The sequence below is a fragment of the Protopterus annectens genome, chromosome 14.part0 (genome assembly GCF_019279795.1).
Source record: "Protopterus annectens isolate FY-2018-M chromosome 14.part0, PAN1.0, whole genome shotgun sequence".
NCBI classification, from domain to species: domain Eukaryota; kingdom Metazoa; phylum Chordata; order Ceratodontiformes; family Protopteridae; genus Protopterus; species Protopterus annectens.
Window position 1 is genome coordinate 969,721,719 of NC_056748.1, and position 24,776 is coordinate 969,746,494.

Here is a 24,776-nt window from a genome sequence, read left to right on the forward strand (position 1 = left end):
TTAAAACTAGCCAGTTTTCTTAGTTTTAGCATTAGCACTCAAATCTGTTTCTTTCAGCTCAGCACTTGTTCAGAACTCGTAAGCACTAAATAAGCTACAAATTACTATAACACTTAACTTTCCTCACTTGTCTAGAGGAAAACAGTTTTTAGTACTTAATAAATAAGCACCTATCCAGGCATGTCTAAGGGTCAGCTCCCGGTGTTTTCTCCTGTCTACCTGATGAATCTGGGCATCTTGGGGCAGTGCAGCAATTGCCTGATGTACACAGGCAACCCTCTCCTCCTACCACCCAACACTACAACCTATGAGAGAAGCACATATATAGCCAAATTGGAAGCAAAACTCTCTTCACCCAAGACTGGACTAGACAGTCAAGAGGAGAAGATAAACACTCGCACCACACCACACTCATCACATAGTCTCTCAAAATCTACACCTCCAAAACACACACATAGCAACACAAAACACACACCTACATTCATGGAGGCTCTAAATAAAAATCTTCTCAAGCAACAGAGACCTCCAAAGCAGAAACGCATGCAACCTCCTCCCCCCAACACAACCCAAATGACACATAGCCCACAAACTCAGTGTGCTCCTCAACCACAACCCATTAACAATGTACCCAACACTCTAGTCATAGGTGACTTTATAGCTCGTAGTAGTCTGGCCAAGCCCGCTAGCTGTACAATAAAGGGTATCCTCCTACAAACTCTCAGAGGATGGCAAAAACACACTCCCAATAGTTCGAAAAGATGTAAAATGGTCACGAGCCAAGTAGTCACCAAAAGAAAATTTATTAGTAGAACATCCAAAACTCCATAAAGTTTGTAGGAGGATACCCTTTATTGTACAGCTAGCAGGCTTGGCCAGACTACTACGAGCTGTTTTGTGGAGTGGAGGTGATTTTCTGTTTAATAGGTGACTTTATAGTCAGGCACACTGATGCTCCACTCACCAGGCTAAACAAGGAAAAAGTTACTGTCAGCTGCCTGTCGGGTGCCAGGATCCACCACATAACACACGCACTCAGGTCACTCCACAACAAGTACAAATATGACTCTGTCATTGTCCATGTTGGTGTGAATGACCTGAGACATATCTCCCTGGACTACATGAAAAGAGACATGGAGGAGCTCTCTGATCTTGTAACCCAGGCAGGTATGACTCTAGCCCTGTGTAGCATCCTGCCATCACCCAGAATGATACCACAGTACAAGGACAAAATGATTGACTTGGTGTCATTTTAAGGGGATCCAGTATCTGTCTGCCTGGGATGACATGATTGACAGACCATGATGCTTTGCCAGAGATGGTCTGCACCTGTCACCCTTGGGATTCTGGATACTGGCTAAGGTTCTAGCCACCCCTATAGTGCCTTTTTTAGGCAAGGTTCAAATGACAAATTCACCACCGTAACAGGTACAAGCAAGCAAAATCTCAGGGTAATGCTACTCAATGCTAGAAGTCTAAACCTCAAAATGCATTTACTCGAGGCACTCCTTAAAATGGAGAACATTGACATCTGTGCAGTGACAGAGACCTGGCTCAAGGCTCCAGAGACCACTCCTGCATTACCGGGCTATAATTCATACAACACCTTTCGGCCACCTAACCTGGACCGAAACACTAAAGGTGGAGAAGTGTCCATATTCATTAAGGATATCCACACCTCCAGGATAGTTGCTCAGCATAATGCATCCGATTTTTCCAAGTGCAACTAACTCTGGGCAAGACCGCAATCCAAATCATAAATTGCTACAGATCCCCCACTATGCCCTAGGATTCCCACTCCTCATTTCTTGATACACTGGAAAATATTAGGGTACAACCCAACACCCTAATAATGGGCAATTTCAACTAACCCACTATTAACTGGAAAAACTACTCATGTGCCAACTCTTTTGCTCAATGTTTTCTGGAATTCATAAATTCTAATGCCTTGGATCAACTTATCCACACCCCCACCAGGGGCAGCAATATCCCAGACCTGGTCATTACCAACATGGGTGACCAGTATTCCACACAAGGTCAATTTCTTGTTGGTCAGATCAGACCACAGGCTAATCAGCCTAGACATCCACATCCCGCCCCTAACCCCCATTAGGGAAACCAACGTAAAAAATTTCTCCAAAGCCAACTTCATGCTTCTTAAGACAGAAGTGGCAAACTTCACGACACCCATGCAGATGGACAATAGAGGTACAACTGCTGTATCCTACACAAATGCACTTTATAAGCACTTACACAAGTGCATGGATCGTGCTATCCCCTAACAGAACCAAGATGCTATCCTCCAAAAAAAGGAAGCCAAACTGGTGGCCACTGCCATAAACAAACTCTGCAACAGAAGAAAGAAACTGTTGCAAAAAAGATTAAAATCCCATGACTGGAAGAACTCCCTGGTCAGCCTCAGTAAAAAGCTAAGATCCCTCATAAAATCCTCAAAAGCTAGTTATGAAAGCAAAATTGCCACTGATTCTAAAGACAACCACAAAGCATTCGATAGCTATGTCAAGAATCTTAATGACAACACTCACATCTGCTCTGAGTTACAGCACAATGGCACTAAGCATACAGAACCAACTGATATTGCCAAGATGGCAGATAGGTTCTGTGCTAACTTTACCCCCCCCCCCCGACCCCATAAAGGGCCCATCTCTATTCCGTAAGAATGCAAAGTTCCTGTAATCATGGCTACACAGGTAAAAACAACACTCTTCAAAGCCAAGAACTCAGCATCCATGGAACCTGACAACATCCCAGGTTGTATTCTACATGAACTACAGAATGAAATGGCACCCCACCTAAGCACCATGTTCAATCATAGCCTCACCTCAGGCTTTGTGCCCACTGAATGGTGCACAGCGACAGTTATCCCACTCCACAAAGTGGGAGCCACCCCGGACCCCAGGAACTACTGCCCTATTAGTCTAGCGAGCCTGGTCTGCAAGGCCATGGAATGTAGCATCATGGAACTTATAAACAAAGACATTGGTAATCTCCAAACTCTGGACCCCACCCAGTTCGGATTTTTAAAAGGCAGGTCATGTCTCCTAAACCTGATTGACTTCTTTGAGGAAGTCACCAAAGCCGTAGACGAGGGTAAGGTGGTTCACACAGCCTATTTAGATCTTGCCAAGACTTTTGACACCATCCCCCACTCTGGAATTATAGATAAACTCGCTAAACTAGGTATAAATCCCTATGTCACAAGATGGGTTGCCAACTGGCTCACTGACAGAACCCACACAGTGAAAGTAGCAGACTCCAAATCCGAGTTCAGACCAGTGACAAGTGGAGTACCACAGGGTTCAGTTCTGGGTCTTCTCCTGTTTGGTATCTACTTTTCTGAAGTACAGGCTAGCACAGAAGGTCTTTGGCTAATGAAGTTCACAGATGACTGCAAACTAGGAGCCATAATTGAAACTCCTAACGATGTGGACATCCTACAAAAGGATCTCACTGAGACAGATGCCTGGTGTCAAAGCCATGGCCTCAAGCTCAATGCCAAAAAGTGCATTGTCATCCCTTTTGGTAAAAACTCTGTACCCATGAGCTACCACACAGGTGGTAGTCTACTTAACACTGAAAGTGTGATAAGAAACCTTGGGACACAGGTGGACAGTAGTCTTTCCTTTGATGATCACATCACCACAGTAGTCAGGAAATTCTTCTACATTGCACACCTCATCACAAAAGGTTTCTCATCCAGGAAAAAAGAGGTCATTGTTCCCCTCTACTTATCACTCATTAGACCCATTAGAGTACAACACCCCTTTTGGCATGTACCTCACAAAACATCTACAACAACTGGAAAGGCTGCAGAAATACCTCACAAAAAGGATTACCGGCCTCAGTCAGATGCCATATTCAGACTGTCTCAAAAAACTCCATCTTTACTCCGTCGCATATCGCCTACTCAGAGGCAATCTCTGCCTAACATACAAAGCTATGTCAAACCCAGAGCTGTAAGACATGCTCCAGTTAAAGAAATCCCAATCCCTCTGAGATACACTCTCTAGGGACATAAACCTTGTCACCACAATAAACAGAACATGCTGGAGGGATAGATTCCTGTCCCAGAGACTTCCCATACTCTGGAACAAATTACCTATCTATATCAAACAAAGCTCTTCATTAGCACTCTTCAAGAAAAATCTTGATGATTGGATGGGAAATAGGAAATTCACCCCAGGGATCACCTCTGTGGCTCTGCTCGACAGGGGCACAGGAAAATAATTTGCTTGGGTGGCAAAAGACAGGGTACCTTTTTAGCTAGGCTTGTATAGGCCCAAGGGCCAATAGCCTAGTACCTATCTATGAACCTGATGGTTGGATTTGAAGATAAGGGGGTGAGCATTGAGTCAATGATTCATTCCCTCCTTGCAGTTATGCAAGTATAGCTTTCAGAAAAAGGACTCTGTATTAGACATCTATGTGTTTTGGTAATATGCTACCATTGCATATTTACACAGTAAATATAAATACGGATTTCTCACTCTTTCTAATTTCAGAAAGCAGACAGTTATGGATGAGAGAGAGGACATAGGACATAACATCTGACATTTCCTCAATTTCTGGCTCAATAAGATAGGATTGCAAACTTCAAAGTGCTTGCTCTTGCTTGTAAAATCATATTACAAATGAGCCATCAGAAACTCTATAAAAAAGTAATGGCACTCACTTATTTCTAGCTTGCATTTAGGACTAAAGGAAAAAACGTAAAGCCAAGCTCTTTGTGTCATAAAATCTAGTGAAATGCAAGTGCAGCTACTTCTGTGTTATACTACTGAATCCTTTTCCCTACTTTTTAATACATTTTACTTTGCTCTATTGGCTGATAGCATAGAACCAACAGTTATGAAAATGTAATCTTAATGTCTAGGTTTTTCATGGTATTTAGTTTTATATCATGCTGTACAACTTGTTTTCAATTCAGTCAGTTTATTGCTCAGTGATAGTGCTCTATAACACCTGGGGTGTGCCTCAAATTGGTCAGTACTGATTAGGGCATTACCCTGGTAAACAAACATAAATAAACAGATAAATTAATTTTCACAACATGAAACTTGTAAAACATAACTTGTTTTCAGCATGTCACAGAACATACGCTATTTGATAATTCAGATCAGATAGCTTACTTGCTTTTCTATCATAATTCTATCATAATTCCAGTTGATAATATATAATAAATGATAATGTGAGGTATTTGCCTATCACACTGTATCATCAGCTGCAAGCAGAAAATAAACTGGAGAGAGTTTGTGCTGACAAAAAAAGTTTAGTTTACACTTTGTCAATATGATCAACAGCTTTGGGGTTAAAAGCCAAAATGAAATTAACACAGGCTGTTAATAACACTTTGTAAGGTTTTGACATGGGACAAGAATACAATAAAGGTATTGTACTGGCTGTGAGTTCTGTACATGATATAGAATGAATTTTAAAATTTACAAAGTAGCAGACATAATTAGATGGTAGTGAATTGTAGCATTTCAGAAACCTGGTTAAATAATTTACATGTGAGCCTTACATTAGCAAATGTTGTGAGTGTGTGCAGGAGTGTATGCAGTCCTTGGCCTTAGAAGACGATAAAAACAGTTAACTGGGCATCTATAAAGCAAGTAATCTATTTCTTATTATCTGAAATAAGCTTAATAATAATTGTATAATAAACCAATAAATGATGTCTGTAAGTCAAATAACAATGTACTTAATTGTACAATGTTTACTTCAAATAATTTTATCTTGAATTAAATGAGTAAATTATTTCTTTTTAAAAAAGAAATGAAAACTTTTCAACAGAAACTTGTAATAATTCAATAACCAAATGAAAAAGAATCAGTGTTCCCAGTTCATTTGTATAAAGAAATAAAATCCTGACTACATCCCAGATGACCTGACTTGGATTAAAGGCTCAGGTACCAGAGAAGCTGGGGTGCAAAAGATAGACATGAATGGCTTATGCCAGGCACGCACCCCTGCTGGAGGGGGCGATTTGGTAGTCACAGTCAGATGACAATTAATTTAAAATCAATGGGCATATCCTGCAATTAATTATAATTCATGCTAATGAAATCACTTACTATAGATGGTTCAGCTTTTGACAGCAGACATAAGGAATCACATGTGCTGTTTTCCAAATATAAATAATACCACACCCCTACCCCACTATCCTGAAAAGTTATCTCTAAATGTATTTATTATTTTGATAATTTGGTGAATGAATTAACCCAAAATCACAGCTTTCATTCATGACTCAGATCAATTAATAACAGTCACAAAAATGAAAGCACAAAAATTACCACCGAGAAAAACAATGTTTAGCATACTCCTGTGAGTCCACCAAAAACAGCCAAATAGTTGATATATATCAATTCATGCTGATAACTGAAAACAGACACATTTATTTAAATTCTAGTAGTTAACTATCATAAGTCTGTCAGAGGACTAATCAGAGAAAACAGCAATTTCAAGTTTACTATGGCATTCTTTTTCAAAAATGTATCCACTATTAGTAATTGTAAGATAGCCACACTTTACTCAAGTATTGCAAATTGAGCATATTAATCCAGGCAGGAGATTTGCTACTTAAGGCTTGCACAGCATGTTGTAACTTCCTTCTGGGTCAGGGGTCAGCCTGCTCTAGGAAAGCAAACTGCATTAGTGTTCTTCTTATGAGTAAGAAATTATACCATAGCTATAGTCCTTGTTGAAGACCACAGTACAGATGTGAGAGTATACTATCACATTAGTAGTAGATGTTTAAATAACAGGACCATCGTTGTGCACACTCCTACCCACATTCCCCTACAACTGGAAATATTCTGTTTTATGAATTATTCCCATAGCTGTCCAGCTTCAGAGGTAGAGGGGGATAGGAGACTTTTTACACCTTTCAGACCTTCTTTCTAGGGCACCTATGGTTCATTGGCAAATATGTTTAGAGGATGAGAGAAGACCTAGCATATGTATGTCCTATTTGCCTCCATAGGACTTATGGGGAGCACTTGTTTGTGACCTTTTAGTCGTAGAAAGAATAGAAAATGCTGCAGGCTGCTCTGGCTTTCCTGCTAGACATCAAGATGAATCTACAGCATTTCTTTCAACAGTGAAAATATTATCGCATTATATATCTTTATATTTTAGCCATTGCATGTATGCTGGTGATCTGCAATGATTTCATGAACCACTTTGTACTACTTCTCTAGTGATAAAGACTAATGGTATTACCTGTCCCATAAGAAAGGAGACAATGCCGCCCCTTAGTCAGGTAAGGAATAATAACACTGTGTAGCAGTACATATAGAGAATTAAGGCTCTAAACTTTCAATACACTGCTTCTTCTAGTCCAGAGCACAAGGTTGATTTGTTCCGTGCTTGTTTGCTGACTGTGTGACTCTGAGCATGTCACCATGCTTCTGGGTTGCCCCTGAAGAGGTACGTCTGTATGCAATGGGTCTACCTGGTTAACATAAGATTAAAATAAACAAAAATAACATGAGAGCATGGTATTATTATGAAAAGGAAATCTAGGAATTACTTCCTGTTATGATGTTACTCCAAAGGCCAAAAAGGTTTCTTCCTGTAGTGTTGTGAAGACAAGGTGAAAAAAGACAGTATGAATGCAGGATATCTACTAGCATGCCTTCTTATTATAAGTCCTGCTGATTACCTCACATGTTCATACTAGGGGTAACTCAGCAGTGTTAAGCATCATCTTTACCCCTGAGTTAAGCTACTCTTTGCCCTTTAAAGCCTGTCCTGGTCTCTGTCCCTAACTAGCCTTTTGACAATCCAGAATGTTGTCCAAACATATGACAGCTATCAGCACTGAAAGGCAAACCTGCGTGTCAATGAATCATCTTCTCTGTAATTTCAATATTGAAAATGCATTGTTGTGCAAGTATTCACTCAATTTTAAAATGTTATTCAAATTTTAGTCACATTTTTGTGGATGAAGCTTTCATATGGTATAAGAAAAAATCTGACTTTCACATATACATTTTGTTTATAAGTACATACAAATAAGAATTGTTTTTGCATTAGATTTTAGTTGTCCACTAATCCAGTTACTTGTAGGCAGTGGTTACAGTTTCATTTAGGTCTTGTAGAGATGGTTGAAACATTTTATATTATCATATATTTTATACTGGTAGTCACGTTTTGATGATATAATGGTGGTCTGTGCATAACAGGAATACAGATTTATTTTAGTAAAACATTTGCATTGGAATGCAGCTATCCATTTTAGTAAGCACAAACAAAGTCCTTAGTGAAGAAGATGCTGAGTTCTACAGAATTTTCTCAGCTTTTCTGTAACCATTTTTGTTCATGTTTTTTTTTTCATTTCTCCCCAAATACTAATGAAAAACATCATCAATATTCAGTATTAGTTTCAATAAGCTAATTCTATTTTATATGCTGAAATATGTACATATTAAGGTATGATTTCAAATATGTTTATTATTTTGCAGGGCTACACTGAAGAGTAACAAACAAGTCTGCCTTAACCCTGAGACCAAATGGCTGAAGACTTACATTGACAAGGCGCTAGGCAACAATGCCAAGTAAGATACAAGTGCACAGCATATCTCATATGTCACCACCATTGCAACCCACCTTACCTGCCATCCTTTCCACCTTGGTTCTAACCTACATCTTCACCAGAAAAACAAACTGAACTTCTTTCTGTCTCTCAAAGACTTATTGCATATACTTTATTTTAATGCCATTACCTTTCAGCCCCTATCAGTGTGAGTGCAAAAATGTGTTATTATTAAGACTTTTCTAGCCATGGAATGAATGTAGAGTATCTCTGAATGCAGACATGAAGCAATTGAATGCAAACATTTGAAAGGGGCTTTGATGGGCTTACCACCACAGTGGGCATCATGGCATGGTTTCTGAAGTAAGTGTATGCAGAGAGAACATTCTGGAGACAACATGCTACATCCTCATTATGAATGCTTGTCTTTCATTTTTAATGTATATACCACACCAGCTTGTGCATGTCAAACTGCTTAAGAAGATTTGTAAATGCGACTTTCAAGAGGCAAGAAAGTTTACAAGAAGAAAATGTAAGTGGTCACAGTAAATGAACTGATGAGTGATGCGTAGGAGATAACATGGGATTTTACATGTGTGAGCCATGCATCTCAGCGCTATATTCACAGCTTGGCCACTTTATATAATAAAACTTTGTGCTTCGGTACTCCTCTTTCTGCACTTAATATGTGGCTTTGTTTTCTTTCCATCAGCTTTCTCTGACTGCCTCACTGCTAAGCCTCTATTTTGCTAAAAAAAATACTACATTTTACCCATTATGACCTCCAGAGTCTGCCTTCATAAACTCATCTGCCTCTGCAATTCATGCAAAATAAGTTTTACAGAATAATTTGAATATGCAGCCACCTATATATTTCCTGACATCTTACGTTAGCCTGGTTCAAGCTTCACAAGACTGCAGCTCAAATGTTAAACAAGGATTTGCATTGCTTACCTGCATCTAAAAGGAGAAGATCTTGCTGCATGAAAATTTCATCTACTTGGATGGACACAGAGAATGAGAGAAAACTATGTACATTTCTTTATAAAACATCATCATACTTGGGGTGACAGCTAACTGCAACAAACTCATTTTAACTTTAGAATCATTCCAGCTTAACAGCCTTGCTGTAGAATAAATCCTGATAAATGTTATAAAATGTGGATGCAATAAAAGTAGTAATTTTCATGTATTTCTGCCACAGGGAACAGATTATACCTTAAAATCAGCACCTATCACCTCATCCTGATGCAAAATATCAATATTGTATGTGTCTTAAGAAAACCAAACAATTGATGACAGGGCACATACTTTATAAAACGTCACTCTGTAGACTAGCTATGTGATTTCTAATTTTTTTCCCTTGAACATATCAGGGCATTCATGTAACTCTCTTTTGCATGTTCTGGATTCAGGTAGAAAGGATTTAAAGTCTGTAATAAATACACTTTTATAGAAATATGTCATATTTTTTACACATATACAAACTTAAAAGTGAGATGTGAACATACATATTTATGTAGATATGTGAGTCTCTGTTGCCTCTGAATATTATCAGATTTGATTCTGAGATGCATCTTTAAATGAAAACAATGCATGCCAGAAGTCATTAGCATCAGCTTTACTAGAATTCATCTTAGTAACGGCAAAGGAAACCATAAAACTGTAGCCTCAAAACACCCATTCGCATCACAATGCAACTGTTCCTCAAAATAGATTCATACGTCATGCGCTTTTCTTAACAAAATGGCCACATTTCCGTCTTAAATCCATTTATTTTAACATGGATTATAAAAACAGAAGTGATGATATGTAAGGGCAAAATAACCACATCTTCTCTTTGTTACAGGCCACCTCGGAAGTGAAAGGCAGTTTCTACAGCCTAATCAAATCCTATTGTTTTTCTCTGTGTACAGCCCGGAAAACACCCTGCAGCCTAGATATGACAGTGGTAACAATGACACTGTCATGTTCCCAGCTGTCTTGACTTCGCTTGACATGTCATAGTGAAAGAAGTGTAGTTACTGAGTTAATTAGTTAATTTATACATGGTCATAGTTGCCTTCCAATGCAGCACCTTAGTTGCCTCTCCAAATCTATTGCAGTGTATTCTGGTTTTACTGCAATATGTCTTGATGTGTGAGATCTTCAAATGCTCTTTTAACTCTGGACATACACATTTTTACAGTATACATTTCTAATTCTTTCAGGAATATTATTTTTTTCAAAACTCTGAATTAATAATGTTTTATAAGGGCAGATTGTTGAAAATATTGTAATAAAAGACTGTATTAGCTGAATGCCATCTAATTTCAGTATTAGAGTAAGTTGTAAAGTATTAATATCTCTATATAGCCAGAAACAAGACTTATTTCATTATGCTGTGTCCTGGTTTCTTGCAATCACTTTTTCAAAGATTTGTAATACAGAACTAACCCACACATTGCCAGATGTTTGCCTTTCTTTCCAATGTTGCTTTTCTACGTACCAGTTGGTATAATATATTTTATATGTTATGAGTACATCATAATGAATTAAAGAATAGGCCTCTAAGTTGGAAATTTTTTCCTAAGGCTTATCCTCTTTTAAATGCAGCACATCCCACAATGTGCTAATGTTATTTGTTTTTTTATCCATAATTCACCACTCTTACCTGTGCCTTTGCAAAACATTGAAAAGCCACATTCTGTGTACATCTGATATAATGTAAATATCATTTTCTGCACTTTTTATGAATGTTCACAAATTTGTGTATTATTGTTTATTCCCCCAAATTTCCTTTCTATGAAAGGACTTCCCACAAGTTCTTTAGTAGTAAGCATATATCAAGCAATCAATTACTGATGAACTGTACAGATAAGGTACAGGGTTCCTCAGTGATTGAAGTAAATATGTCCAACAGTGTAGGTTCCCTTTGAATACATTTCTTCAGATGACTTTTTACATGTTTTCTCTCTTTTTTGTGTTTTGTAAATAGTGCATTGTCAAACTATGAAATCAATTTTTTTGTATTCTGTACAGTGTTTGAAATTCTGCAAAACTTTTAGTACTTTTCCACTGTACTGAAAGATTAAAGTTTTGTTTTTTTATTTTATTAAGTTGTTGTCCTTTATTATTAATTTTCCATTGATGATAAAATTAACACTAGAAATGCAAATTATTTCGAACTGAACTAGATGTGTGCAATGCTGGAATTTGATGGTATCTGACATTTCCCAAATTTAATTTTTTTTAATTTGTTTTATTTCACACAATGAATCAAATGTATAGTAACAAGTGTTAGTTTGTAATAAATAGTGGAGTGGAACTTGCCCACTTTTTTAACTGTCAAATGACACTGTGAATTCAAAATACAGTATTAAAATCAAGCATTTTCTAATAAAGTACAATGTATATGATATACTGAAAGGATGACAAGATTTAAAATGATTATGTCTTGCACATGTAATATCTTAAAGTTCTTTTTCGACTTTGTGGCTCTCAGTTATCTAGCTAAATACTTCCATAGTTACTCAAACGATTTCTCAGTTTTACTGAAACCTTTCAGAAAGCTTTGTGGATCTTTGGACACTGTAACCGTTAGCCACAAGCATAATATCATTCAGTTATTACTATGGCTTTTGCTTTCTTTATTTTCCTAAAGAAATGTTTTTCACAAGTAGCCCTCTTTTAACTTCCTTAAACTAAGTAATCTGTTTAAACTGCTTGCTTAGATGTCATATCATAATTTAGACTTTTACGTATGGCATTTCTTTATATTATTGTATCAGTTACTTGGGTAAGACTAGTCAGTTACATAGGAGCCAAAAAAAAGAATTAAGGAGTGGACATGAGCACTCATTCATGTACTTGTGAAACCCTTGCGCACATGTTGCTCTCAGACAAGATGCGCAGTAACTGATCATGACCCTTCATAACCAGTGCAGCTGTGATTTTTATTTCCTTCCTAGAACAGTTACTCAAGAGCTGGAGTGGAACAGATGAGGATACTAAGAAGTCTCTACATATGACATGTTCTGATGCCCCCCTGGTGAGGCAGTGAGTCTGATGAATGAACCTCCCTGTAGCATAACAGCAGAAGAAAACTAGCAGTACCTTAGTAAGTGAACTGATTGGATAGCAGGGCGCATCAGTCTTTATACTGTGCAACAGTCCATGATTTGTTACTGACACAGTAAAACTGGGCTATACAAAACATTTACATCGATGGTCTGCAAATGGCCTTTGTAACTTTGAGCAGCTGTGATGCCCAATAATATTTGTTGTAACATCCATGTTGCTGTAGGTATGATGAAGAGACTGAATGGAAGTTGAATTAGTTCAAAACTGGTAACCCTGTTTCATCCTATCTGACTGATTCATATAGGTGAAATAATACAACTTTAGTTTATAACCTCCATAAATATTGACTAACAGGTTCATAAGTTGTTACTAGGTTATCAGCATAAGAGCCAATTTTAGCCTAGGCCATTTTACCCAAATTTACCAAAATATTGCTGACATGTCAGTACCCAAAAGAATTTTACATTTATGAAATAGGTTATTCATATCAGGAGCTCACAGGCTGCCCCTGGGGAAAATATTATTCCTATGTACCCTATATATTGCTGAATTGTGTGCCTTCTGGTCCCATTCCTATTTATCTACATAACAAACAAGCAAACACTTGTTGAATAAGTACAATTCTGATAACAGTTTCTGATGTGGCATTCTCAGTCATATATTTTAAGTGCAGCATATGCTGCTGCTGTAGTAATAAACCTGCAACACACTATTCTTTGTAAGCTGGCAAGAGAAGCACATGGCAACTATTCTGTGCCTCTTCTTTCATAATTATGCACCTTTGATGTGCATTGAGTTTTCTAATTCCCTGTCCTATTTCACAATAATAGATGTCTTGGTTTAGAATCTGCTTGACCATCTCATATCTTGGTTTAGCATCTGAATGTGCATCTCTTCAGGTGGTTTACCTTTCATTCCATCAGTGCCGTTGAGTAGCTGTGGGCATAACTTCCCAAGGTGCACTTCTTCTGTTACTTTTAGATTAAGCATAGCAGCAATGCTGTGTTGTAATACAGTTGACCTTTCTTCTGCAAAGGCTTGTGGTACACAATGGATTAGCATTAGCCATTCTTCTGTTACCTTTAGATGGAACATAGCAGCAGTGCTGTACTGTAATACAGTTGGCCTTTCTTCTGCAAAGGCTTGTGGTACACTTAATGGATTAGTATTAGCCAAAATGATTTGTATTGCAAGGATGATTTTCATTTTGCACTCATTCTCTAAAACAAACATCTTTTATTGCCCTCCCCAGTGCATGAGTAAATGATAAATAAACACTTGTTTCCTGGTTATGTTTTCTGTACATTTTGTAGCAAGAATTGCTATGCATTTTGTGATAAGGGATTAATATATGATATCACATAATCAAAATAGAACTAAATGAAAAGTGACAGTGAAGAACTGAAACCAGATAAAGTAAGTTGCCCTTTCTCAGACTGAAGATTGTTGTGTCCTGATAAGGAATTTTATAATTTATGGATATATATGAGGTTTGGCTATCATATTTTTGTCTTTCTAATCCCTTTACAGACTGGGTGTTTTCATACAGTTTGGTCTTAGACTTGGGGATCTGACTCAAATGCATTTCTGAAGGATAGTGTTTAGGCACACGCAGGGTAGAGACCTGCATACTGTTTATATTTCTACATTGATAATTCACTGATTCCTGATAGAACAAATTACAAAACATAGGATAAACCAAAAACTGCCCCTGGGACCTTGCTCCAGTCAATAAAGCGCCAAAAAAGGTAAAATCCTTAACGCAAAATTTATTTGTAAAAAATAGCCAGCGTTTTCGCCACAGCCTCTGCTGTTTATTAGATAGTAAAGACAATAATGAGTTTTAAACATGAATGGGTAAACCAGTCATTCATGTACAATGTTTTTTGATCTGTATTTTTATTTGCGTAGTGTTGACATCATTTCCTGTATCTTATTGCCAACATAAAAGGAGGTTGTGCTTTGTATGTTTTGTATTACTTCCTCTGAAGAAGCTACGGCAGAGGCTGTGGCAAAAACGCTGGCTATTTTTTACAAATAAATTTTGCGTTAAGGATTTTACCTTTTTTGGTGCTTTATTGACTGGAGCAAGGTCCCCGGGGCAGTTTTTGGTTTATCTTGTGGTTCTTTTTTGCTGTTTTGGTAAATTACAAAACATGTTAGTTTATATGAAGAAAAAATTTGCTAGACTACCAAATTTTGCCCAAATTATTCTCAAATGGACATTTTTTTACAAATTTGGAAATCTGTATCTCCTTTTGTAATATGAGAATTAAAAGCAATAAGCTGTGATACTGTATTTTTTGTCATACGTCTCATTACATGATAATTTGATGGGGAAACTAGGTAAGAGTCAATGGGGACAAATAATGTCATCTGAGATGCGGGAATGAAAACCCTATCCTAAGCCCACCCTATTTATTTCTTGTTCATGTTCCTACAAATAAGAAATAGCTTGCACCTTTAAATAAGTCCCATTAACAACAAAACTAGTGATTCCAAAAAGGATAGTGACAGAAAGCAAGGCCAACACATGCTCATTTAATGTTCCATTTCATTTCATTCCTGAGGCACACTCCCTGTTAAAATATTGGGCAGTTGCTTCCAGAATATCTATAAATTCTTCCAAGTGATGTAACTTTTGCATTAAAGTCTACATTTCTAAAACAGTGAAATTTATACAGTGACACATACTGCCATACCTTTTTCTATTGTAGACAAGTGATAGGCATTGGTATAGGAAGGTACTGAGTAATTTTTAAAAAATATCCACTTTTGTAACATTTCAGTAAATTATGCACTAATTGGAATGTACACTTTATTGTAAACAGAGAGTATGTTCTTTTCCAATGTATTATAGCCAGGGTTTTCTGTGTAGCACATCACAGCAATGAGTCTAAAAAAATCCTGCATTTATTTGTACAATTAACTAGCCAAAAATCACTTGTTGTAAAATGTTGAATATCATACTATCAGTCAGAACTTCATTGTCAGTCACATTTACCCCATTTTTATTTTTAACTATTTATTCTGTAAAAGTTACCAAGGCTTGCAACTTTCTTTAGATAGTAATGCCTCTAGCAAAATCAAAAGAAAAAGCCATCCTGGGTGACTTAAAATACTGCACAACCTCAACCATAACAGCAGCACAGAAGTAATTTAGTGTTATATCAAACATGTCAGAAGAAGACATTCTGAATTAAATGTAAGCCCTGCATGTTTTAGGTGAAAGTTACTGGAAATATTGGATTTTTATTGCTAGCAAAACAATTCTGCTAAAGCACTTGTCAAAATGTTTAAATAATGTTTAAGTAACAGCATGTACTAAACCAGGGGTTTACGACTTCAGTAGACATTCCAACTGCATTACTAAATGGCTGCATTCAGACTTTAGTTAGTTGTGCTATTCACATCTTTCTGCTATTGGTCAACTATTATTCACGTCTAATTCATTCAGAAGTGCTAGCAAAGCCTTTCAAAAACAGAGTTTTGATAGTTAAAAAGTACTTAACCAAAAATAACTGATGTTAACAATAGATAGATAGATAGATAGACAGACAGACAGACAGATATTGAAAGGCAGGTTCCATTGATACTTAGCAGGGCAATATTGTGAATTCATGTTGGGATTATAAAAATATGGTAAATCATTGCTTACATTGTAGTCATGAAATGCATTCTGAAGTCAGAGTATCCAGGACTAAATTATATTACGTGATGCTATGATTACCTGCTATAGTTTATGGATGAGGAATGCCGAGTGGAAAATAATAGTTCTATATTAAAGGTTACTTCTGGGTTAACTACTGGTGTGGAACATTTGGATTTATTCACTTCTAATGCATTCATCATCCTCCTCGACTGCTTCTTATCATTCAAAATGAGGTAAATACATCTTTAATAATCCATATCCTGTGATACCACATTGTTTAGCCAAAAACATATAAAGTAAGTTTAATTGAATAAAAATGGTTGAAAGTAAAGAAAAGTACCAACATACATAACAAATTATTATTTTCTGCTATAAATAAATATGATGCCAGTAACATCTAATATTAAAAAACAAGTAATCTTCGTGGTATCCCCGAAGTTTCAAACAACCCACTAAACAAGTATAGTGGGTCCAAAAACAAAGCAGTGTAAGAAACTTCTCTGAGGGGAAGATTTTCAATCCATAAGTGGATATATATGGATTGAAAATGTTCCACACAGAGAAGTTTCATACACTGTTGTGTTTAATAACTAATATTACCAACCCAGGAGTGTAGGCTCAGGATATAATGATAACTACCTCAGAAAATCAGGAACCTCTACTTGGACATTTACAACTAACAGTGATATCAGGCCAGCTATGTACAGATCTCTCAAAAATAATCAATGTATTACCCCAAATGCACAAAATTGTGATAATGATATTGTGAGTGGGCATCTGTCTGATATTAATTCTTTATGTATGGATTAAGAAACATCCCATATTGTTATATCAGTGGCTAGATCTTCAAATTCTATGTTGCCTATTGCAAATCACCTCTGAGGTCACTATTGCTTAAATAATGCACGTACAATCATTTGCTCAAGGCAGTACTCGTCTTTCTCATTTAATAAATTCAGAGAAATCTATCATTTTCAAAAGCAGTGACAATTTTTTTAACAAGAAGCAGTAGCCTTCCATAAAACAACTCCATGCATTATTTTGTCAGAATGCCTGCAAACAGCTGTGTAGACTATAAGGACCGCTCTCCAGATTCGATAAGGAGAAGATCAATGACCTTTGCAAAGTTTTAGTAAATACTGTTGTTAAACTGTCTGCCACCAATCCAGTTATGTTGCCATAACATATTATACACTACACTCCTTTTTTCTGTCTGGTCATTATTTTGTGTCAAAGTTAAATAAATGAAAAGATAAAGACAGATCTTATATAGTCATTCATAAAGTGCATATAATATAAATATTATAATAAAAAGCAGCCTTTAGAAAAGAGTATAGTTAAAAAGCATGCATGTAAACATTTTTTTGCTATTGTGCTGTATTATATGAGTAATTTTGCATGTCTGGGAGTTAGAATTACAGCAGTTTAATTACTCCTTGGACAATATGTAAGGTATTTCATGCTATATAGCCTTTGATTTAGAAACATATACCTTTTAGTATGACTTGTAATGCCCAGTCACTGGGTTTGGGGCTGGTTTAATGATTAAGGTATGTACCTCACAGACACAAGTTACAGGGTTTGATTCTTACCCCTGCACGGGAAATTGGCAAGGTTTAAAATGGCCAACAAGGGCAGCTAGCCTAATACTTACCTATAAACTTAGGTTCTCCATTCTAGTACCAAATGCACAAAACAACACCAGAAATGACAGTATTCAAGGTAGCAATAATAACTGCAGGACATAATTATTAACAGAGTTGCAAAATATGAACAATTATGTTGGATCTCAATGTCACTCAAAGATATTAAAACAGTTTCACAAGACTGTGTTATTAAAGGTAATGAGGGTGTTTAATAACATTTATGTTAGTATTCATAATATCTTAACACTAACAATTGCAGATATGTGGTTGCATTTTTTATTCTTTATTATTTTTTAGCCACAAATCTGACCATATGGGCAAATGCAAAATATAACAGCAAACAAGATATTGTAATTAAGTTAGTAGAGACAAGTTAACAAAAAATGCATTCAAAAATAGAACACAGCAACAATAGTCTGAGATTCTTTCAGGTAATGCACAAAACAGGGTGTTTACATTATAATATAATGAAACATACAACAAAGGAGCCAAAAAATGAATTTGATGTTTAATTAAGTAAACAGAAGCAAGTAAGGATGCATGTGTTAAACTCCGCTTGTGTTAATAGATATGCATTAATAAGAAAAAATATACATCTGTCTTATGATCACCTAAGTCACATGTGTTAGATCTGCAGCATACGGGTTTCAATCTCTAAAGTTAATTCTCAGGATATAAGCAAAACCAAAAGTTTCTAACACAGTACAGTGCCAAAAGACTAATAACTTAAAACTGATGACTGACAAATGATCAAGCAAAGGTTCCAACTTCATGATTTGTTCTTAGCTTTCATCTTTAAGACTTGGTTAGACATCATCCGATGAGCTCTTATTGAAGAATGCAAACATTAAATTACTTATCATTCGCTGTTTTAACTACTCAGGCTATGTGTACTTTTAATAGAGGAAAACATTTTCAATAAAGATCATTACAAAAACACAGATTACAACTAGCATAGTGTTCTTCAAGAAACTCTGTAATTTCTTTTATTCCTTATTTCACTTTTGTAAAATAGTGGCTATCTGAGTTGTTTCAATGGACTTTAGGTGCTGTATGCAAATGACCCAATCAAATGAAAGGTCAAAGGAATCACATACCCTGGAACAGTGATGATCATTGCTGTAGGTAACAAAATACCACCAGCATAACCCTGTTCAACTTTCTTTTTTGTCAAACAGGCATCATAGAACTATCATTTATCCTAAACAACTCAGCATAATAACTGACATAATCACTAATGATATTTCTAGTTGTGGATGAAGCTAACCGTAACTAATCAGACCAAGTAAACTAGAGTATCATGTTGGTTTCAGGAAAAATGTTTTGCAAATTGTTAGATACCTTACTTTAATAAACTGGGCAGTTACACATTTGGGGTTGTCTCTACCACAGTAACCAAAAAAAAAACATAATCAAAGTTATTATTTGTTACTGAATATAGTGAATGTTATCCAGGTTTATGCTGTCTGGGCAACACCCATTAATAGCCTAAACATTTGATCGATTATGTCAATAAATTCACTATCGAACAGTAGCCAATGAGCAGGCAGTGTTTTCTAGGCCTAATGTGTTACTGCTAACCACTGCCTAACAGGAAGGACATGCTTGTAAAGCATTAAGGCTGCAGTGGTGAAGGTCAGTAGCAATCTCAGAATGAATAATGTAAGAATGAATGCTGTTAGTGTGGACATAATGATATCCATATAATCAAATCATGTATAAATAACTAATAAAGAATGGGTGACCTTCATTATATCTACTCACTGTTCAGAATGTTCATCAACTCATCAACTGAATGAGTACCGTTATCATGTCGCAAACCCACATGCACAAGATTAAAGTAGTGCGAAGTTTTGAAATTTTTGGAGCATTTATATATTTTTTTTTATTTTAATAACGACATAGTATGTGTCCAACCTGCCAATAACATGCAGCATGAGTGGAAGAAATATGGATAACCTGTTATGGTTTACCATGGTTATTGTAGCTTGTATGTTGTTGTCTTTCTGTTTTTCCATGTTCTGGATGTGGTCAAACAATATCTGTCATATAACTCACACTAACAAGTGCATCAATATCCATTATTTGTTAAACAGCACTGGTAGAAATTTAACTGGTCTCTCATACAAATGCCTAGTTATGTTGTCCTGTGGTTGCAATTTGAATGTTTGTAAACGTTCTCCCTTACAATGTGAAGAATGATATTGTTGTTGCATAATATCAACTTTATAGCTATATTAGACATTGGTGCTTATAAAACTTTTATATGGTTTTGAAAATATTCACTTTTTGTTACTTAAAGCAGTATTTTTGTATACATGTATGCACTTACAGTTTGTTAATAAAATTTTGTATTGGAATTATCTCTCTTCCCTGTCATATATATTCACTGTATTAGATTTCAGAAGAAAATATGTTACAGAAAGCAATGTACATCAAATGTAGAAGTACAATACAAGGTCAAGAAGAATCAGAGTTTTTTTTTTTTTGTCATTTATACTTTTATTTTTGCAAAACTGCAAGTTGGCTTCTTTATGTAGATGTTAAAATAGAGATTGCTGTATATATATTATTGCAGAAAATATATATTTTTAAATAATGACTCCATTTTTGTTTGCTGTATTTGCTTTCCACCTTAAAAAATAAATGTTATAAATGCTTTGGAGTAATCTTGCAACAGTACAATATACAAGGAAAAGATTTCAAGCACTGTAAACAATTACTTTGAACAGTGTCAGCAAATTTTGTAGTATCTGCTCTTATTAATGGTATATAATAATTCAAGTCAGGGTGGAGATACATACTTCTAATGATGTAAAGTGTTACTGCTACAGCCAGGGACATGATATCCATCAGTATCACCAATGACCTTGGTTAAGCTGGTAGTCAGTTCATTAGAGGGTTAGATGGGGTTACCGAATGATGAGAAGTTTGCTTCCTTACATCTCCTTAGAGTCTGGGATGGAGGTATAGCTTATAGAGTCATAGAGTGTTACTAGGCTAATGACTTGGGAGGGGGCATATCTAAACCTAGCCAAGATTTCCCAAAAGAATAATGATGTCCTGTATCCAAATAGGACATCAAGGGCCAGGTATTTACAAGCTGCCTCTGTCCATAAGGAACATAGGTGCCAGGCCTGGTATTCATTTCTTATTCCCGTCCACTGGTTGAGGTTGCACTTAAACTGGGTAAGAGAAGAACTAAGCTTCACATGCATGAGAAGCCTCTTCCATAGGAGAAGCAGTCTCTGGGATTCATATCTCTCTCCAGCATGTTCCGTTTAAGTCATAGACAAAATGCAGGTCCATAGACCTTGTATTTCTGCTACCTTTTTGACTTACAAATAACACATAAAAAATAAATGAAAAAATATATAAAAGAAAACAAGAAAAAAACAGGAGGTTAAAAGTTTGTTAAAGTTTGTTATAATATTTGTATGGTTTAGTGTAACTTAATGTTTTCTTTTATATTTTGTCATTTAGTATTATCACTATTTTTTTTATTTGGAAGTTTGTGAGTATTTTCTGAGTGGTTAATTAAGTTCTTATGGGTGTAACGGGCAATTATTTCGGATGTGTTTCACCTTATTTAAGAGAAAAGTTTTGTGTGTTTTAATGCTGGTTCCGAAGAAGTTCCTTTGGGGATGACAGCAATAATAAAAGTCTTTTTTCACTAAGTATGGTGTTTTATTTTTGATCCTGGTCTACCTGTCCAGCGGATTTATTTTAGTGTTTTGTAAGTTTGCCACTTCATCCTGTGGAAATCTTGTTTTTGTGGTATTCTATGATTGGTCTAAGAAGGGTGGAGTACAGTGGGATAATGACCTCCTTGAATATGCCATCCCCTTACTTATAAGTTGTACAACATAAAAGGATTTCTTCACCACTGTAGCCACGTGGTGGTTGAAGGTAAGGCTACTGCCTATGTGCGTACCCAGATGACTGACCATGGCTTTGTCACCACTTGCTAGTAGAGACAGGCCTTCTTAAAGAATGCTAGAGGTTGCAAGGGAGTCGATGATACTCCCCAGCTTGCAATTATCTGCAAACTTAGTCAGCCATAAACCTTCAGCATTTGTTTCATTTCAGAGAAATAGATGCCAAAAGGTAGCGAGCGCAGTACCAAGCCCTGGGGGGACTCCACTAGTGACTGACCTCTTGGTGGAGGTGACCTCATCTATTTTGACCTCCTGGGTCTTATCATTAAGCCAATTGCCTATCCAGTGGGTGATAAAAGGGTTTATACCTAAATTAGTGAGCTGGTCTATAATGCCTGAGCTGGGTATTATATCAAATGACTTGGCCAGGTCAAGGTAAGCCATGTGCAGTCTTGCCTTCGTCCATTGCTTTGGTGACTCTCTCAAAAAAGTCCACCAGATTTAATAGATATGACCTTTCTTTAACAAGGCCAAACTGTGATGGGTCCAGCATTTGTCTTGGGAGCATTGTACTAGTCAGCCTCTGGCGGAGACTTGGAGCCTGAAGGTATGTGTTTGATTGCAAGGGGATATAGAGTCACACAAGATGCATCTGTTTTTTGAATAATATGCATCATTGTGCCATTTGCATTGCCACTTCCTGAGCACTCATCAAATCATAAGTCTGAGGAAAAGTGTATACATAAAAAAAAAAAAAAAAGGATTTCACCTTATTGACCTATGTATTGGTCACCATATTACTTCTTGGAGCTTTTCTCCCCAGGACTCCACTGAAAAAGGACACCTGTTGCCCAGTTGGATTTAATCCTGGTAAAACACATGTTAAATAAATAAATAAATGTTACTGCTGTATACAACTGAGTTCATATTATCATTGTAGCTGTAAAACCTTTGTGTTCCTTCACAGAGTGACATATTTTAAAGTATTTCCATTTGACAAAAATATTTACTTTTTTTGGACAGAAATACTTCAAATGCACTGAGTAAACTGAGCTGAATATCTGATACATATATTGATCATCTAAAGTACTGACAAAGAGCCCTTAACTATACCTTCATAAAGATTATTAAAACTGGTGTTACATCTTTAGCACAAAATGAGTTAACAAGTCTTTTTTAGAGAGTAGGTGTGTTCAGTTTCATGAACAAGGAAAGTTCTGGAAGTGAACATCAAACAGGGAAAGATTTACCCAGAAAATATATTCATCTGCTTAGTTAGCAGCTGCAAATTTAACGTTGATTCTAACAAAATGTGAATGAAAATGACATCATAGTGGCAAACACTGTTATGTGTAGGATAATTTGGAGAATCTAATTAAGGAGAAGCTGAGATGTTTTAAGATCAACTGAAACAATAAGCAAACAATGTTGAGCTAATTTTGTATGCAGCACATAATAAAAAAGCAGAACAAAGAACATGAATTATTGTTCAAGGATCTATGCATAAAGTGCAAAGCTGAAAATAAAAACTGCAAAGAAAACAATGAAATAGTACAATTAAAGTCAATTCACATAATTTACTCTTGCAAGGAAATAGTTAAAAATGTGTAATCCCTGAAGGTCAAAATCATGTGAATTCAAAATATGTTTGTTTTCCTTTTGTAAATAAATAACTTGTGCATGTCTCAGTATCTCATTGTCATGTATCTCTGACAGATGTAAATGAAATAGATTCACCTGGAATAAGGTTTGACAGTTGCGTTTCACATTTTAGTCAACTTTCCTTCAAATTAAGTAGATCTGATCATGTTTTATAAGTTAATAAAAATAAAAAGCAGAATATGCAGCCAAATGGACCATAAGGTAAAAGTGTAAATGAAGAAGCATAAACCAAGGAGCTGACCATCACACAAACACAGTTATTAATAACATAACAAAAAACTTTTGAGTACAGCAACTCTTTCTCAATGCAACAATTATATTAATTAACTCAATACTTAAATATGTTTAAAAACCACAAGCCAGCCAATCAAAAAACACTATCAATTAAAAAATCACAAATATTTAACCCTTTAAATTCAGGACATCTCTTAACTGAATGAATAGATACATAGCTAGGTAAAATAACAAAATATACTATATAAAATGAAAGAATAATTATTGTTAAAAATTAGATATTGCAATGTTTTAATTTCAGTATAGGCTTAATACTATTCACCTTATTGAGGCCATGTGGCATATCAGCCCTAAAATAATTTATCCATCTGCATTCAGCAGCTTCAGTTCTAGTAACTTTATCTCGTCCTTTCTGGTTGGCATATACTTTCGGTAGAACTCTAAACTTAAATAGGTGTTCATTACTATTATACAGAATGTGTTTGTTTAAGCTGTTCATGTCAGTCTCTCTACAAATTTCAGAGAGATGTGGAGCTATTCTCTCTTCGGCCTTTGATTTGTCTTGTCTGTATAAAAACATGTACATTTTGTACAATTAGCAAGGTAATTGATATAACTGTTGCACTGAGAAAGAGTTGCTGTATTGAAAGCTTTGCATTGTGTTATTAATAAATTTGGCTGTGTGACGGTCAGCTCCTTGGTTTATACTTCTTTCATGCTTTGAAAGTTCATAGAAATGAAAGTTTTGGTGGCACACATATTTTCCAGATATTTTCCCAGGTGCTTTTGAATTCACATTTCCTTGCTCAACAACCATATCTTTCAGTATGTTTAAAGCTACAGTTAGAAAAGGAAACTACACTAATCAAAAACATGAATTGCTCAGAGATGTACAGAGGAAGCATGTTTCTACAGCCATTTATTGAATGTCATTATTAATTCATGAAATACATGAAACCAATGAGGATTTCTAATAAACACCTACTGTTTAATCACATTTAAATTGTGTTACACTGTCAAATTCCCATTGTAGCAATTTTACTGCACTTATAAACATAACTAAGTCATAGAGACCAGGATCTTTATTC

General features: G+C 36.0%; 1 protein-coding gene across 2 annotated transcripts in view; it reads left to right on the forward strand.

The window, feature by feature from the left end:
• CXCL12 (C-X-C motif chemokine ligand 12) overlaps positions 1-11,648 on the forward strand; it is a 74,422-nt gene extending 62,774 nt beyond the window's left edge. Inside the window, exons 3-4 of one of the 2 annotated variants that reach the window (XM_044056767.1) lie at positions 8,484-8,576; positions 10,404-11,648. In XM_044056767.1, coding sequence (XP_043912702.1) covers positions 8,484-8,576; positions 10,404-10,419 — 109 coding nt within the window. In that variant the 3' untranslated portion in view covers positions 10,420-11,648. Of the gene's footprint in view, positions 1-8,483 lie in introns of both variants that reach the window. The other variant, XM_044056768.1, reaches the window with a different exon arrangement.
• The last annotated feature ends 13,128 nt before the right edge of the window (positions 11,649-24,776 follow it).